This window comes from Eumetopias jubatus, unplaced genomic scaffold, assembly GCF_037043125.1.
Source record: "Eumetopias jubatus isolate StellerSeaLion01/CBP00866 unplaced genomic scaffold, mEumJub1_p1.0 scaffold_15, whole genome shotgun sequence".
Taxonomy (NCBI): domain Eukaryota; kingdom Metazoa; phylum Chordata; class Mammalia; order Carnivora; family Otariidae; genus Eumetopias; species Eumetopias jubatus.
Genome location: NW_028274821.1, coordinates 40720982 through 40740364, shown reverse-complemented (window position 1 = coordinate 40740364; position 19383 = coordinate 40720982). Strand labels below are relative to the sequence as shown.

The 19383-nt window shown below is 38.0% G+C and overlaps 1 protein-coding gene across 7 annotated transcripts in view; it reads left to right on the top strand.

Annotated features, from left to right (window-relative positions):
* Positions 1 to 19383, top strand: part of NFIB (nuclear factor I B) — a 436652-nt gene that overhangs the window by 324292 nt on the left and 92977 nt on the right. For all 7 annotated transcript variants that reach the window (XM_088019179.1, XM_088019178.1, XM_028107279.2 and 4 more), the window contains exon 3: positions 15981 to 16034. In XM_088019179.1, coding sequence (XP_087875305.1) covers positions 15981 to 16034 — 54 coding nt within the window. The remainder of the gene's footprint in view (positions 1 to 15980; positions 16035 to 19383) is intronic.

Sequence of the window (19383 nt, the reverse complement as noted above, 5' to 3'; positions counted from 1 at the left end):
CCAGGGAAAAGAAAGCTGATCAGTGTTGTCACTTGAAAAACACACGGGTCACTTTGAATGGGAGCCTAATGTGAGGAGGAAGCTTTGGCTTGGGATCTAGATGGGGGTACCCTAACCTTCGTGTTCCAGTCCTGTGTGGAACCCCGACTTCATTGCCGTCGAGTAAACAAACCTGCATAAACAAGAATGATGCTGCAGCACGGTCCAGGTCTTTCCATTTATAGTTTACATTTTCAGGCAAAAAAAAAAAAATAGAAATCTCATTTTCAGGGGAAATTATTTCTCTGTTTTGTGTCCTTTCAAAATTAACTGGGTTTTTATCCCATCCTTCCTTCATTGAAGTTTTCCTTAGATGTAGATTTTATATCCTCGAGTTTCTTAGATCTAGGCAGGTACTGATCTTTTTACTACAAAAATCTAATATTCTGTCAACAAGATGTAAAAAGACAAGCATAATTTTCTTATAAAAAGCTGTGGCTCTTTATTGCATTTCTCAAACCGTATCACAGGCAGACGAAGGGCTGTGAGACTCCGGCAGGTGACACAGCTGTGCGGGTCGGGGATGGAACCTGTAACATCAAACCTTGCCCGGTTTCGCTTCTGCCTCGGTCAGTCGTGCCAAACGTCCTTCACCTCTTCCAGCAGCTGAACAGTCCTATGAAGTAAATTAATGGTCTCAGTCCAATTCTTGGGGCAAAGAGACGCCACGATCCGCAAGTCCTATACCTGCCTCGACATCCTCAGCCGACACACCAAGGAATAAGCAGTCCTGGGAGAATAACAGTTTCCTTCCGGGCCAGGCACAGCGCACTGTGACGTCCAGGGCATATCACACTTTGAGATTTAACCTCTCGGGGTGTGGAAGGGTGGAGAAAGCTGTGTCGAGGTGGTACAACCCATCTCCGGTATTAAAAAAAAATAATTTACTTATAAACTATTTCCCTGTTATTTTGTTGCATTTTTCTGCTGTGCCATTTGTAAGTGGATGGAGATTTCGTGTTAATTGGCTTCCAACCAAATTTTCCAATACATTGAAGGTGGAGATTAGTCGTCTCTCCTAATCTCTATCAGCCTGTTTCTAGGAGGGTGCCTCTTTAAACCCATTTCTGGGCCCAAGTATATCTGTCGTAATTTCAGTTATCTGTTTAGGATAATGTAAACAATCCAATTTCATTTGTTGTGTCTTGGCTTTAACTGAGTTATATATTCCTATGTGACGGTTCTTAAATCACGAAATCCACATAATAGAGTACCTTGAAAGAACTGGTGGTATTTTCTTATTGCCTTTTTTTGGACTGCAACTTATGATTAAAGTTTATGTTTAGGATAATATATGCACAGTAAAAAACTGGTTAAAGTTTAGAGTCCATTTCTACCTGGCATTGTGCTTCCTGCCTGTCACCCCCATTACCGGAGACACTGAATAACTGCTTCTGTCTTGTGGTGTTAGCATTATTCCTCTGGTTTTTAATGTCTGTGCAGCATTTCTTCCATCATATTCTGGAAGTTATCTTCTGGTATGTCCATTGCACTATAATTTTCTCGTTGGAAATCAAAGGGAAGGGAGGGAAAATGCAAAAAAGTGGAAATTATGGCTAGACTTCCTTCATGATCACTTTCTGCCTATTTAGACTATAACCCATTTTCTTTTTTTGCAATAAATATATATTGAGTTAAATTTGTAAATGTTGCCTGAAGTGATATAGGTTGACCAAAACAGATTCGAGGCTCATGTTTAAAAATTTCAATAAATAGTGATTTTTAGTTGATACAATCTCTATATGATATTTGGTGCTCGCTATCAGAAACTGGGACAATAAGGTTGAAAAGACATGAAAATAAAGCTTGGGGCAGGAGAGCTCAGAATGATTGAAAGAATGGTGGAAAGGAGACACAGGGATCGCGAAACACCGTGCAATCCTGGTAGCTGAGTATGCCCACCTATCACCAGTGTCATCTGTTAAAGTGTCATCAGAAAAAAATGCCATTGAATTGATGTTCAATGTTTTCTTTGGTGTCACTTCCTTCTAATGGGGCTGTTACCAAGCACACTGTAAAACATCAGGTCAGTCCATATCATTTGCATTTGCGATTCTGAAGTTTGGGCACCGTGAGTTCACATACTTCCGTATGCAGACATTCATCATTAGTTTTATATTGTCTCCTGTTCATGGAGCATTCTAGTAAAGTGTCGTAAATTAGAGTTCTGATAAGAAGAAAATACTTTTGTCTATTCTTAATAAACTTGCTGATGTGAAAATGCTGGATGTCAAGTGAGGTCTTGTGAACAATTTCTTAGAGAAAACAGAGTAATGTTGAAATTATTTCTCTTTTCAAATATGTATTATCCTTATGTGATGTATACTGGTGTATATTTAAGGCAGTTTGATTATTCCTGCATGATATTGTTAGCTATTCGGACAACTGATAGACAATTCAAAGTTGTTTGTGTCATGAGATATAAATAAATGTATAGTATTCTATAAAAATAATCAGATTTAGTTGATCCAGTCAAGGAGCAGACAGTCATGTTTGTGGAAAGGTCATTTACACAGGAAAAAAACCCAGGTATCATGTAACTTGTTGGGTAGAGAGACTAACTATGAGATGGTAAAAAGGAGAAATAGTAAACCTGGATGGGTGGGTAGAATTATCAAATCTCTTGGAGATGTATTTAGAGCTTGTCATTGAAAATCTAAGTAGTCTTTTTTTTTTTTTTTAAGTCTTTTTACAAAAGACTTTGGGATATAGGATTTCATACTTAGTACTGAGTGGTGACAGTGCTTTCTCGCCTTTTTTATGAGAATCATAATAATTACTTGAAATTTATTAAATTCTAAATGGCTTTATATTTAATCTGTCTGATACTGGTAACTCTATTACCTGACCTATATTTTAGAATGATGAATATGTCAAACTTCAGCAAGCACATATATCTGTCAGGGTCCAGGGAAGTAGTGTTTCTGCCAGAGGGTCCAATAGAAAGACTTCTGTGAGGGCAGGGTGGAGGGGGGTAGTTAGAATGATGTTAGAACAGGTGAGACACCAACTGGGCAGTGAGGCCACCGACACATTAACATCAGCAGGAATTCACTACTTCAACCAGGACTGGAGGGGTTGTTGTTACCAGAATCCTTGAGCCACAGCTATCTGTGAGGTGTGGCTCGCAGAGAGAGGGACCCGTCCAGTGAAAGCTAGAACCACAAAGGATTTCTGGCCACCACTTGGAAAGACCTGTCAAAGCAGAGAGAGGAAATATTTCCCCTCTCCTTTCTTCTTGCCCTCTGATTTTCCAAACTCCCACCTGTGCTCCCCATTGGTTGGGCCTAGCCCAAAGCCAGTTGTTAACAGAGCTGGGAAATGTAGTTTGCAGGAAAAGAGTGAGGGACGGCTCTGAGGACAAGTTACCACTACTTGGCAATTCTGATTTTTTGAGGGGGCATGGAGAGATGGAATTGAGGTAAGGTTCAAAGCATTAATTTCATGGGAGGGATTGTGTTTGCATGATATTATTGAAAGGCTTCTCACACTAGTTTTGCTTACAGGCATCAAGTTACTAATTTTTTTTATCCTACTAGAAAAAATTTAGTTTATGATTTGTCGTTATACATTATTGTTAGATGCTTTTGAAAATTCTCCACGATTTTTTTTTTTTTTTTGGTTAATTTTCAAATTTTAACATCCTTTAAATGTCAGGAAGAATTTGATCTTCTCTAATTAGAACAAATCTTGAAAGCCAAAAACAACAGGTGACAGTCTCAATCGTTCTGTTGGTGGTTAGCTCTGACAGAGAATCATAGATGACCTCACCTTCCCCTCTTCCATCTTCTGGATGTACTGAGAATGGACAAGGGAAGTTCAACTGCCCTTGTCATCAAGCACTGCCTACAACTTGGAAATGATGATGTGGTTTCTTGGTTCTTTTGTGACTTCTTTGCAGGCTCGGTATGCAGCATACTTTGTTTTTTGATTAGAATGCAATGTCAGTCTTGAAATGGCAGCATAATAATCAACTTGCAAAATTGAGCATTAGCCATGTGTAATGTATGTGCAGTAAAAATAATCTTTATGAGAATGGGAGATGAATCTGCAGTAAAAAACTTGAAGTTGGTCTGTGTTGAAGTTTTGTCACATCTGGAAGACATTTGATGTATAAAATTACATAGATTTGATACCATTCAGGGTTAAGACATATGGATGGGTCATAATGCAGAAACTGGTTCTTTTTCATACTCTTTAGACTTAGCTTAGAGATTTTTAATAATAAGGAGTCCATTTGAATCTCTGTTAAAGATAAACTGAGCAAAATGACAAAATGGAAGGAATTGTGAACACATGGTACACGGCTCAGCACCCTTAGAGTCTTGATTCCCTTCTTTAAAATGGATATATAGCAAGTGGACATACCTCTCATCATTTTTTTCTTGTTTCCCAAATAACCATAGTCATGAACAGTGGATTCTGTAGTAGGCTTCTATAACAGGTTCTTTATTATTCTTGGTTAAAATTACCTGTATTTTTAACTTTCCTTTTACAATGACATTTGAAAGAATATTGCCACACCAGATTATAACAAATCTTCATATTTCTCCTGGGTTATAAACTTTTCAGAGTTTTTCAAACATATTATTCTACTTATTAGAATATCTTGACCTTCCCTTAGGAAAAAAAAGTAAAATCAGGGGTGCCTGGGTGGCTCAGTCGGTTGAGCGTCCCGACTCTTGATTTCAGCTCAGGTCATGATCTCAAGGTCATGAGATCGAGCCCCGTGTCAGGCATGGAGTCCACTAGACATTCCTCTCCTTCTCCCTCTGCTCCTCCACATACCCACTTCTCTCTCTCCTTCTCAAAAAAAAAAAAAAAAATCATATTAGCACAGCTTTTTGGTTTGTTTTTATTTTATCAATAAAATCGAGTGACATTCATGCACAATTTTAATTGGCAGGGGGAAATTACTATCTCCTCATTTGTTTCCTCGTTTTATCCTTTTTTGAAAATGTTCACTCACATGATGTATTATTCCAGTAGTCTTATTCCTGGTAAATTAGCTTTTGCCCTGAAAACATGGGGACAGAACTTCTTTGAACCATTTATCAAGGAACTGTTAGCACATTGACTACCCCTCCCGGCCACATCAGCGCACTTCCTGTTTCATCAAGTGACTTCTCTCATTTTTTCCTCCAATTTTATGATAAAGTTATTTTATAAACAATAGCAGTACTGAATGTCTGACACGCAAATCTGCCTTCCTGTGGTAGGAGGTATATTAATTTTGTATTACTCTATTTTTCTGCTAATTACTATGCACCTCTGGATTAAATACATACATTTATTTTTGTATGACTATATCACCACAGACTTAAGAGCTATGATTTAATAATAAAGCAAAGGCTCGTTATATAACCAGTAAGGTATACGAAAAACCCATTCAATTTCTTTTCTGTACGCTCATATGAGGATTTAAATGCAAATGTTTTAATAATTTGGAAAAGTATCTTTTCACCTGGCATAATGGAGAAGTCTATTCAAGTAAAAATTTTCTTTTTAGGAACTTATGCCTATGATCAAATGAGCACTTTTGAAATAAGAATATGACTTTTTGGTCCATGACTGAATCAATTGCTAAATTTGTATTTGTAGAGAGGTTCTTAAAAAATAGAATATATGTAGATAATCATCAGACAAGTAATAGTTATGATTGGCATTACTGCAATTAATTATAATTTGAGGAAGATGAAAAATGGCTGAAGTTAGAGCAGCCATCATTTACCGTGGACAAGGCATCAAGGTCTTGTTCACGGTAAAATAGTGGTCATTTATTCAACAAATGTTGATGGAGTGCCTACTAATATGCCAGGGATTATGCTAAGTAGTGAATAAGACTTCCATGTATCTTGGGGCGCTTGGGTGGCTCAGTCAGTTAAGCGTCTGCCTTCGGCTCAGGTCGTGACCCCAGGGTCCTGGGATGGAGTCCCCCATCAGGCTCCCTGCTCAGCGGGGAGTATGCTTCTCCCTCTGCCTCTGCCCCTCCCACCTGCTCATGCTCTGTCTCTCTCTCTCAAATAAATAAATAAAAATCTTAAAAAAAAAAAGATTTCCATGTATCTTGACTCCATGAATTTTATAATGTAGCAAACGGGCTGGACACTAATCTGGCCCTTTAATTTCCAGTGCTTGTTAGCCTTTTCAAAGGGAAATGTGGAGTGAAAACAGGAGGACCAATTAGGTGGGGTTTTGCGGGGGTAGGGGGAGGAGTGAAAGTGGGAAATTAGACCTCAAAGTATATTTTAAAAAATACGTTGGCTTTTCTCCACAAATACTTGTGCATATTTTTATTTTCACTGTTGTATGAAGTTATTTTTCCCCTCTCTTATTTCTGTTGTAAATGACTAAGGTCAAAACCTTGTACCTTTTTCTTGTCCAGTTTTAAATGAATGGGCAACGTGAAAACTGATTGAGGCTTGAGTGGTTTGCTCAGGGTCAGAGTGGTTGGCAGTTACTGAATGAGACCCAGGCGTTCTGACTCTCCAGACCATTTGGAGAAAACACAGCCTGCTGTCTGAGAAGAAAAATTGCCAATGAAATATTAGAAAGTCTTGTATCTGCGTTGTGTTTTGTTTTGTTTTGTTTTTGTTTTTTTTTGACAGAGAGTGAGAGAGGGAACACAAGCAGGGGGAGTGGGAGGGGGGGAAGCAGACTTCCCGCTGAGCAGGGAGCCCGATGCGGGGCTCTATCCCAGGACCCTGGGATCATGACCTGAGCCAAAGGCAGATGCTTAACGACTGACCCACCCAGATGCCCCTCTTGTATCTGGTTTTAATCTAGATATACAATATAATAGTAAGTTATGGAGAAATACATGGGACGGCATAGCACAAAGGGGCCATGTGTCCACAGGACTGTGGCACGTGTGGGATTTAGACTAATCCGTGAAGACCCCAGGACAAAATAAAAGAGATAAGTCAGTCACTGTGTCAGTCAGTGTAACAAGCGCTCTTCGGGGCTTTGGAGGTATGAGAGCATTTATTTTTCCATGCTTTCCTTTTAAGAGCAAATCTAAGACTAATATGATCATAAATATTGCATTTGGTTTATATTGAAATTTTGCATTGATTTTTTCAATTTGCTTCCATAATTATGTTCCTGGGTCTGATGACATTCTGGTTTTCATTTTCAGATTCATATTTCACCAACATTCTCTTTGCACTACATACCTTACTATAAAATGCAGGTTTCTTGGTTTCCAAGAAAAAAAATTACATAGAATAGCTGAAATCCACAATGTCTCCCAGATGGGAAAGACAGAACATTCATCTCATCTTTTCCTACTGGATCTGGCCGGGCTTTGGAAAGTACTTCATTGTTTTCATATGGCCAAACGTATTGGCCAATCGTTCCTTAAAGTACGCAGTGGCGTGTTCATCTAATATTATGAGATATGGGCAGCATTTATGAAGGATTATAAATCTTACAACTCTCTTCAGAAACTTAAAATACAGCTGGAGATGTTTTGCTTCCAACAAACATGCAATCTTCATAAAATTGGAAAAGAAATGTTTTGAATAAATAATGTCTTCGTTTATTTCTCTCTAGTGCAAGAACTATTTTTTTTTTTTTTTTTGTCAAAATCATGCCATAAAACTCCTCCCTCCACTGTACAAACACCCTTGCCTCTGTATTTATATTTTCCTGGTGCATTAAAAAATTTTTTTAAAGATGCCAGATTGCTTTGCCTTGTTTTTAAAGATAGAAAACTGGATTTGCTCCCAGGGACTCTTTCCCTAACTAGGCCAGTTTAAAAACTAAACAAGGATTGAGTCAGTTAATTAATTTAAATGAGATTACAAATCAAAAACATATTACGCAATCTTGATTTAATTACCACATTTTATTTACTTAATTGAAAACACACTGTAGAAACTTAGCAATCTTGACAATGATCAGTATGGTGTCTTTGCATTCGATAGGGGTACAGGCTTAGAAAGCAAGAAGTATAGATGATCCTGGTTGTGACCTTTGGTTCACTCAATCCCTGGATCAGTAAAGAGTCATTGAACTTAATCTTAGGCCAGAAAGGTCAGATACGATTATCCCTGCTTTCATTTGTGAGGTTTTGGTGCTAGTTAATGAAGCAGTGCAAACCTCTGGTCAAAGATATTGGTAGGTTTAACACTTTTTATGCAGGGGTGTTTGTATCTGCACTGGTCAATAGTCCCCTCCTGTGAACAGGTTTAATTTGCTTACATAAGGACATGTGATTTTTTTTTTCCCCCTTAAATTTCAGTGGCCTCTGTCTTTCAGCTAATTCCTTGTGGACAAATTTTGGTCTTGAGCCCAAATAAATCCTTATTTTAATCCTTGAGATACGATGCTTTGAACCTAATCACCCTGTTAAACCAAAAGAAGTAGCTCTTTAAAAGAAAGTTTAAAAATAGAACTAGTGGAATGTGTAGGAATAAGAAATAGAGGATAGATTACATGTCTGGGCTCTTGTTTTATATTTTCTTTGGTTATGTTGATTTATCTGTAAGGACCCTCAACATAGCAACCTCTTTTAAAACTATGAGCTTTGTTGTATTCAACAGATATTTAAAAATCTGTGTTAGCCAATAAAAAGGAAGATCTGAAGATACGGGCCTTTAGATGGGAAATAATAATATAGATTACAAAGCATGATTAAGAATATGTAGGAAGCCATGTTTCCTGACTATTATTTTGCTCTGCCAAACGTATTCAGGAAGGTTTGATTTCTCTTCATACTCAGACCTGGGTTTAGGGAAGGGGGCACTGATTCAGCAAAAACATATCAAGGACTCCACTAACAAAGCGACAGAGTTAATGCTTTCTATGGGCAGGTGGTTAACCAAGTCTCTCAACGAAGCGGATGCCATATAATGGAATGTCCTATTGAGAAGAGAGAGAGACAGAAGCTAGAGAGAGACGGGGGAGGGAGGAGAGAGAGAATGAGCAGGCATTTTCCTACATATTGACATGCGTACAAAAGACAAGGAAGCACTTGGTTTTCCTACGTTCTTTGTGTGTGTGTGTTATTCTAATAAACATTTAATAGAGGAAAAAGAAAATATTGTAAAACTCTAGTTTTGTGTCACCCCAATTGATGAAGCAGTCCTCCATCAAAACTCAAGCTGTATTAGCATTTTAACTGTACTGGAGAAAAATACGGTGAATTATGTAATCAGAATTGCAGTTATATGAAGCTAAGTCACTGTAAATCCCAGGGAAGCAGTCATTGTGAAAAGTAAACTGCCAAGAATGAGGCACAACACTTGAGCAGAGGGAGGTGGGAGAGGGTGAGAGAAGTTTGTCCTAGGAGAATAGTTTTCTCCCCCTTCCCTTTAAAAAGGTGCATGGTTTGTCTTATTTTTGTGTGTCCCTATTATAAAATGCATGCATTGTAATCCCTTCCCCAGGGTTTTGCTTGGTCCTTACATCTTGACTTTTCTCTTTCTTAAGTGATTCTTTCTGTCATGCTATATATTTAATTTGTAAAAATATACTATTTTAGTATGTTGGTAATTAGTGTTTAGGAGAGAAAGAAGGGGGCCATTCCAAGTCTTAAAAAAAAAAAAATCTTGTGGTATTCTTTAGTTGACAATGGGCTATTTCTTTACCTGCTTAAAGCAAAAGAATATGACAAAGGGGCCCTTTATCACACAATGACTAATTTTAGTTCTAGCGAGAGGCTATCTGTAGGTTAACAGGTTACAGTGTGGGTTTCATTTACTCTTCTGATATCCCTTGATATAAAAGCCATATTGTTATAGAATCATAGAATTTTAGAGGGGACCTGACAAATTACCTTCTTTAGTCTCCTTTTTACACCGACAGGACTGTAAATTAAAATCATACCTCTCAAATTTAGTTTTTCTGTTGATGCTCCAGTCATGGTGCCAGAAAATAAAATGAATTCCTGAAATAGGTTTCATCTAGGAGTAGAAAGACAGTTTATGTATAAAGGACATTAAAGGCTTCTTGGCCTCCTGCTTGTGAACTGGGGCCCTGCTTCTGGACCCTCACCAGACATTTCTTCCCTTTGGAGGAGAGACCCCAAAATTAATTTCTGACTCAAAATCGTCTCTTATCTACCCCTCCTCCCATTTCCAAATATTCATTCTGGATATAAGGGAAGCAAAACTCAGCCTTAACATCGGGCCAGGACTAGTACACTTGACCCCTCCCCCTTTTTCTTGCCATAAAATGTGTGTCTATATGATTTTAATGTATGTTTCTGCACCTAAGGGCATGCCTAGTCTTTCTTCTTTATACACTTCTGTACTTTTATTTTATTTTATTTTAAGATTTTATTTATTTATTTGAGAGAGAGAGAGAGGGAGCACAAGCATGGGAAAGGGCAGAGGGAGAGGGAGAAGCAGGCTCCCTGCTGAGCAAGGACCCTGATGTGGAGCTCCATCCCAGGACCCTGAGATCATGACCTGAGCCAAGGCAGACGCTTAACCATCTGAGCCACCCAGGCGCCCCCACTTCTGTTCTTTTGTAGACTACTTGTTTCCTACTCATTGGGTTTACCCAACCGAATGTCAGGCGCTATGTTGAAGATTAGGGCAATAGGGCTAACTAGGGTCAGCATCTCTGCTTTCATGTAGTTCAGAATCTAAAAGGGATGACTTCAACGTGGAGGACTTCGGGGAGGGAAAATAAAAGGGGGACAGAATGTGCGAAGACTTGGAGTCATCAGATGTAGGAGACATATGGGGAACCAGAAGGCTAAGATATGACCTGGGTGTTGGTAAAGACCAGAGGTGTCTGGAATGGCATTACTAAAAAATTTGGAGATTTTCCTATGAGTATTTGGAATACATGTCAGGGTTTCAGCAGTGAAGTAGCTTCAGCATTTTGAAGTTTTAAAAAGATTACCTTGGTAGCAGAGTGGAATTATGTACTACCGTAATATACGATCTGTTCATTTTTCAGGACCCTGTTCCTAAGGTCCCTTCCCTGTGATACCTTCTATAACACGGCCTTGCTCATCATTCCTAGGAAGAACCAACTGCTTGCTGATCTTGATACATACTCATTAATAATACCTATCACAGTGTATTATAGTTTATTTGTACATTTATTTCTCTCTGGGCAGCCTCTGAGCTCTAGAAGGCACAGAATGTATATTCTTCTTCTTAAAACAGTATTTTAAAGGTCATTATTATAAATTAATTGGAAATTTATAATTGAGAACCTATTATGTCCCAAACATCAGCAACTGGAATATAGGAGGTGTTCCATAAATCTTACTGATTCACATCTAATTGATGCTTACCGTAGTGACCTTCAAAAGACTTTCAGTTTTGATGGTCTGCCCCCATCAGACAATTGAGTTCACCTACCTCAGAAAGTTAGTACTCAAAAACAAACATTTAAGCAGTTATTATTTATCTTACCTATTTAACAAATATTTTATTGGACTTCCACTAGATCATTAGTAAAACATTAGAATCCAGACTAAATTTGATTTAGAGTTGTCCTCTTTTTAAAGTGTCAATTACTATATAGATTTTAATAATAATTGTTTCCAACTTAGAGTGAAAGAATAGCTATGGGCTTTTAAAATTTATGAAAAATGTTTTGAATGTATTGGTAAATGGTAGGAAGGAGGAGGGAAGTTAGGGGAAGGTCAAGTTCCCAGAAACATTTAATCTACTGAAAGATCACTTGGCTGTACATGATTTGAAGATTGCATCATAACCTCTCAAGAGGCAGTGTGTCTGAATGGGTGGCCCATGTAGAGAACATATGTTTTAATAGTTGCCATGTAACTTTGGACAAGCCATTTAGGTCACTTAAATATCCCAGGATCTTTCGTAAAACTGAGTCAGGAGGGAAACTGGCCATTCTTTAGGTAAAGCTTAGGTATTAGAAGGGTCATAAAAGGCTGGCTGCTTTTTAAGAGGGAGTACACGAAAGGATTGAGGAAAGGTTGGTAAGGGTCATGTAGGGAACCTTTTCTTATTCCTGGGGAAGGTGGAATACATTGAGTTTAAAAAGTAGTAACTTAGAAATGGCTTCATTAACTATTTTCTTCCAAGAAGAAGACATATATGTTTAATTCCACACCATTAAAACATAAGGAATGGGGGTAATATGAGATTTTTATAAGTATGTAATACAAACTGTTTCAGTTCTACTTTACATCCAGTGAAGTCAGAAATGTAGAAGATGTAGATTGGGATCAAGGAAGAGAAAATAAAATGTGGAGGGAATGATGGAGGACTGGTTTAGGTGTGCTGCCTTCAAGTTCTGCTCCCCTCACTTTCTCTCCACTGCATCCAGATTGTTCTAGACTCAAGACCCAGTGTGCTGGGCAACTCACAACCCCATTCTTACCACCCTTGTTCTTCATAGACTTCAGTCTTCTGGAAGGTCATCTTCCATCAAATGGCTGGTACCGACTGCCTTTTGAGCATGAGAGCTCCTGAGAGCCTTGTAATGACAGCATTTTATCCCTTGAGGGGAGAGGGGTAGACAGCTTTTACGTAGGAATTCTCAGTGGGCACACACTCCTTCATGTTCAGGTGATTTACCACAAATCCTTTTATTTTTTTAAAAGATTTTTTCAAAGATTTTATTTATTTATTTGACACAGAGAGAGGGAGCATAAGCAGGGGGGAGCTGCAGAGGAAGAGGGAGAAGCAGGCTCCCCGCTGAGCAGGAAGTGCGACGTGGGACTCGATCCCCGGACCCTGGGATCACGACCTGAGCCAAAGGCAGATGCTCAACTGACTGAGCCACCCAGGTGCCCTGCCCCGTCCACAGATCATTCTAGATGCTTGCCCTGGGATGGGCAGAATTTAGTCATATCCCTTTTCTCCCTTTCTTCCTGAGAGTTAGTCCATTAAAAATATTAATCATTCTTTGAATGTGACCTCTGTGTTTGATATCTTTCATTTACTCATTGTATTGCATCTGACCAGTGTATGATGGTTTACATAAAAGTTTTGCAACAATTCTACGAGGTAGACAGTATTACAGTTGTAAAAATCAAGACCACAAGGCTCTAAGGATTAAGTAATTGTGCACAAAATCACTCTACTAGTGAGGAACAGAGCTCGAATTCATGATAACATATTAAGTACACACAGACACATAGGACTTCAGCAAATGATGGAAGTGGTTGAAGAAAACCTTTGGGTTTAGAGTAATGTGACCTGGGTGGTGAATTGGAAGGGTTTTAGATGTGGTCTGAATAATTCCTTCTCTGAAGCTAACCACAGTAACAGTTCATTTTGATTTCTCTGCCAACTATGACTCCCTGGTTACTTCCTTTTCTAGCAGTTGGAATTAAGTGACCAGTATAAGGTGCCATAAGAGTTAAGTGTAGATTGTAGTATTAGATTTACAGTCTGAAAAGTAAATGCTAATTGCTCCCTCCCTGAGGGGGCCTCTTCTACGTTTTGGGATCTAGTATATGCTCTTTTACTTCATGAAAAGGCACAGACTTTGGAACATGAGGGAGAAACTACCATTGTGTGCCAGTAAATGCCAGATCATTTTAGAAAGTGGAATTCTTATTAAAAGCAAGTGTGTGACTCAAATGTAGTGTCTACTTAAGTTTTCCCTCAAATGCTTGTGGTTTTTTTTTTTTTTGTAATTATATTGTTTTCAAATGAAGAAGTTGGTGTGCAGTTGTTGGAAATGGGGGAAGGGGTAATTTGCAGCAGAAAAGAATAGGGTTTCCCAGTGGGATGTTGTGGTAACAGGGGGTGCCATTGTTCTAGCTGAATACTTTCTTCGGAATAGAAGAGACATTCATTCTTTAATTGACCGAAGTTTTAGCAGCCAGATGTTGGGAAGGAGTTTTGTGGTGCCCTTTTGAAATTGATTTAAGTAAACATACAAGGCTCAGGGAGAGTCTACAACCCCTGCCCCCTGAGGACAACCTCAACCTGCCTCATGTTGTGTCATCAGGAAGGTGGCATTAGCCACCTTGAGGAATGCGTGTCTAGACCTCCATAAATATGAAGTAACTTTAGAAGGAAAAAGAGAATATGAAGAAGCTCTCTGTCCAGTGGGTGTGTTAATAACAATAATAAGTAGGAACTCCTCAAAATGTTAGAGTCACTTGAGAAATTAAACTGGAATGTAGTATCAGTATTGAAGGACATTTGTCAGAGGAACTCGAGGCAGAAATAGCTGAGGCTGTAGCAAAACAATGTCATTTATCATTTTTATGTAACTATCATACTCCATGCCTGGAAAATGGCCAATGTTGTACCATCTTTTATAGGAATGTAGAAAGAGAATGATTGACCTTCTAAGTTATAAGTCACGGACTCTTGCCTCAATTCCAGAAAAAGCAAGCAAATTCATGAGAGATGAGAGAAAAGCATTTTAGAGAATATTCAACTCTGTGACTGTCTACAGGAGATGCTAGCTGGAGCTCAGGCTGCAAGAGTAGCCCCTAACAGTTTCTTTACTTCCATTTTGGAAAATCAGAAATCAGTTGAAGGATAATGTGGGAATCACTAAATATATTTGCGAAGATTTCATGAAAGCTATTCTGGAGAAAAAAAGAAGACAAAGGAAATAGGATGAAGAGGTAGGATTCTGATCTCAGCGTTAAATCTGGTTGGCAGGCATGAGGCAAATTGCAAAAATAAATAACCAAGTTCTATATAGAAAGAGACCAACAGGATCCCCTTGGATTTAACAGTAGAAGCAGCAATTGCGGTATGCTAATCACTTACATGGAAGAGCTTAATAACCCTGCTGAAAAAAACCAGCATTAGATTTTTCTGCTTCAATGAGACTGGATTCCTGTCTTGGCTTAGGTACCATGGCAAGATTTTAGGGAAGAGACTGATCTGTGGCCACCTATCAAATTTTGTTGACATTCACTATCAAGTTCAAAATTGCCTTTCCTAGGCAGGCAAAGGAGGCTGCTGAATCTGAGCCTTCCATTCCTCCGGCATTTACTGAAAGCCTAGTGCATTCACAGCCATGAACAGCACACTGCACACTGAGGAAGACACAAAAGAAGTAGACAGAATCTCTGCCTCTGCTTGGGAGCATGCAATTTAGCTGGGGAGACAAGATTTAAATACTAGAACCAATAAAAGAAGATTACAAAGCAACCTGCAAGTAAGTGTATAATAATATGGGGCAAATGACACAGATAACTGCAGAGGGGAAGTGGAGGAAAGAGGAATGAGCAAAACACAACAGTGTTAGATTAGCTGGGAAAGGCGTGTTGCCTAACTGTAGTATAGCCTCTCCATTGCTTTCCACAGAAAGCATCAATGAAAAATAACTTGGGGTAGGAAATTCAGATATACTACATTGATCTTTTTCTCCTTATCTGCAGTCTGTCTATCACAGATGGAAATTAAATTGATCCAACAATTTGCTCTCCACAAAGCTATGTTAGTTTCTACCTAGTAATTTATGCTTTTCTTGGTGTTTGCAAATCAATTGCTATTATGGGATGCAGACAAATCTGGGCCTGGATCCAGTAGGTTGGGAGATTATGGGAGTGGATATATGTGTATGCACATGAAGTCCTGGAAAAATGGACTCTCGTTTCTGTGTATTTCACTCACTGAATAAAAACATTTTCAGGTTCTTAAAAGCATGTTTAATTACACTCAGATTGCATTTTTAGGGGATGTATCTGCTTTATTTCATATTGCTTCTGACAGGCCCAACCTCCAAACCACCTTTAGTGGCTTTGGAGCCAGACCTTTTGTTTTTAAAAAAGGCCTTGCTCCATTCTGAGACTATGATAGACTCTACTTTTTTCTTTTTCTTTTGACATAGAAATATGTATGGACTTTCACCTAGCTTGATAAATAAAGTGTTGCTGCTGAAAGGCTTGGGAAAGTATACTTTATTTAAACACACTCAGCTTCATTGTTGCATCTTAACTTTTTTTTTAAAGTCCTTCTGAGGATTGTGAAATTTGTTCAAAACAAATTAAAAAGAAAACATTTTCTGTGATTTCTTTATAGATTCTGGACAATCAGGAAGTCCAAGCCACAATGATCCTGCCAAGAATCCTCCAGGTAAATATATGCTCCAAGATGTTTGCAATCTAACATTGTTGGAGAACAAAGGTACCACTGTATAGATAAACACCCCATGATTGGTCAGCTGCCTATTTTGTTCTGGCAGGCAGGTATGATCAGGACAAGATGTGATTCTGTGTAGGCCCTTCACAGTGGCAAATACTTCTATATCGGCGTCATCCATATTTACCTAACCACCGCCATTTTAATTTTTGTTGGTGTTGTTTGAAAAGTGAATGTGCATGTATTTCAGTTGTGCATTGTTCAGGTGCTAAAAGTCATTGGTGCTTAAAAGACCGAAAAACCACTTAATCATTCTTTTAAAATGTACCAGAAAAAATAAAAATTTCCATACTCCTATTAGAGTTTATCAACTCTCATTACTTTAAAAGAAGGGTTGTGGTGGTGGTTGGTTATGTGTTCAGTGAAGGATTCTTTGAATATGAGTTTTTATTCCATAAAGTTTTTATTGGATTCCAAGAATCAGGAAATAATGAAAGTAGGACTTTTCCTTCAGTATAATGTATGCCAAATACCCTCTTTATGTTCAGAAGTTGTTCCAGATCTGAAAATGGGCTTTTATAACTTGGCTGTCTTCATAGTTTTGTTGCTTCTCAACCTGAATATATAGAATTTGACATTGATTTAGGAGTAGTTTGTGGTTTTTCCTCATGACATAAAACTTGTGCAAAGAAGAATTTCTAATATTTCGTTATCAGAAGAATTTTGTTTGTATCTGTAACTTGGGTAAAAGTGTGCTCTAAGAATGAACCAACAAAAACAAAACAAAATGAACACAAAAATCCAAACTTACCACACATACCCTCTACCTCCCAAAATAATCTGATTTGGTTGTTTTCATTGAAAATAAAACAAAATGTTTTTAAAAGGTGATAATAAAAGTTTTCTCAGGTAGGGCGCCTGGGTGGCTCAGATGGTTAAGCGTCTCCCTTCACCTCAGGTCATGATCCCGGAGTCCTGGGATCGAGTCCTGCATCGGGCTCCCTGCTCCTTGGAAGCCTGCTTCTCCCTCTGCCTCTCTCTCTCTCATGAATAAATAAATAAAAGTCTTTAAAAAAAAAAGTTTTCTCAGGTAGACTTAGTTTTAGGTTCTTAATTATTTGACCTGCCTTGTCATAGGGTTTTGCTACTGTGAGGCTGAACTATCTGAAGAACTCCAAACTATAAGAAAGTATGTCAGACCAGTCTTGTTTTAAAATGATGTTAGAAAGATACAGTAAGTAAATATGCAAGTAGAAATGCAAGGTCAATATACTTTTTCTTTCTGAGTCTTGCTTATATTTTGTTCCTTATTTTTATCTTAGAAAAATTATACTTGTCCCCCTATATATTAACTTACTCTGTATTGTATAAAACCTTACTGTTTGGCAAAAGTAGTGGATAGTTCAAAGATTAAAAGTTTTAATTAAATATAGATTGAAAAATGTATGCTAACTTGATTTGTCCCGACTTTTATCAAAATCATTCAAAATTAATACAGACTGATAACAAAACATGCAAAAAACAGAACAATTTTAAATGTAATTTCCAGTTAAATCTATTACTTTATTTTTTGTGTTGGTGGGAGATTAGAATCAAAAAGGTAGACTATTCCAAATGTAATAAATTTTGTCAGAAGTTTTCTCAAGTTGAGGGGCACCTGGGTGGCTCAGTCAGTTAAGGATCTGCCTTTGGCTCAGGTCATGATCCCTGGGTCCTGGGATCGAGCCCCACGTAGGGCTCTCTGCTCAGCGGGAGTCTGCTTCTCCTTCTCCCTGCTACTTCCCTTGCTTGTACTCTCTCTCTCTCTCTGTCAAATAAATAAATTGTTTATTTATTTGACAGAGAGAGAGAGGGACAGCAAGAGAGGAACACAAGCAGGGGGAGTGGGAGAGGGAGAAGCAGGCTTCCCGATGAACAGGGAACCCTATGCGGGGCTCGATCCCAGGACCCTGGGATCATGACCTGAGCCAAAAGCAGACCTTAACGACTGAGCCACCCAAGTGCCCTAAATAAAATCTTTAAAAAAGAAGAAAAAAGGAAATTTTCTGAAGTTGAGAAAATTTCAATATGCCTTTAACTTTACTAAAGTAAAGAAATCTTTTTATTTGAGTGATATTTTCTCTGTGTAGCATGATAACCCAAAGTGAATTGTGTCCAAACATTTTTTAAAAGCTTCCTTACTCATTTTAGAAAGAATGGGGTGGGGGAGCGTAGTTAATAGAAAAAGAGTTGATAAGTAATGTAAGTCAGTCAGACTAAACAAAGGATATGGTCTTTGCATTTGAAATTAATAAAGCTGTTACTATTTGAAATGCATTTCTGAACATGTACAGAAAGAATTACATTCACTTAAAAATGTTGTCTACTTAAGCTGAATGAATAATTGTTGAATAGTTATATAATGCCAGAATTTGATTTTTCAATATTTGTCAAGAAGCTTGGTTAAATTTTTCTTTTGCTACATTCAGTGTAGCATCTCTAAATTCATCTGTTGCATGTAATATGACAAACAGAAATAATCAAGGTAGAACACTTCTGATTTTTTCCCTTTTTAAATTTTCCTTGGAAATCAAACCTTTTTGAGACTGATATGTTAAAACTGGGATGTTGTAGATCATATTATGATTAGTTGAATATTGTATATACACAAATGGTATATCAATTATCAGTTTTTCAGTTAGAATATAACATATATAATATCAAAATTAAATGGAATAAAATTAGAATTTTCTTTGATGATGCAGAATCATGCCAACATTTTAACATACGTTGCGTATCATTGTATTATGGAATTAATCATAAAGATTGTTAAGGAATCCTATTTGATGGAAGTGAGAGTTTGTTCTGCAGTACCTTGAAATAAATCAAGCCACTAGGAATGTAGAATGGCTTCTAATTTGAAATGTGAAAAATCAGAACTTATTAAGGTTTTTTTTTGCAGTCATTTGGGATAAATTATACATATTATTAAAAGCTCTTTTCATGGGGTATCTGGGTGGTCAGCCGGTTAAGCATGTGAGTCTTGATTTAGGCTCAGGTCGTGATCTCAGGGTCATGAGATCAAGTCCCTCGTCAGGCTCTGGGCTGAGTGTGGAGCCTGCTTAGGATCCTCTCCCTCTGCTCCTCCCCTGCTTGTGTGTGTGCTCTCTTTCTCACTCTCTCTCTCAAGAAAAAAAAAAGAAGAAGAAGAAGAAGAAAAAAAGCTCTTTTCTTGAATATAAGCACGTTTGGATTTTAGAGCATAATTTATCTTTTGGAGGCTTTTTTTCATCTCTGTGTTCTGGCTTTGGCTGAAATGTGAAATCTCTGAAGTTTCAGATTCAGTATCTCAAAAAGGCACAAT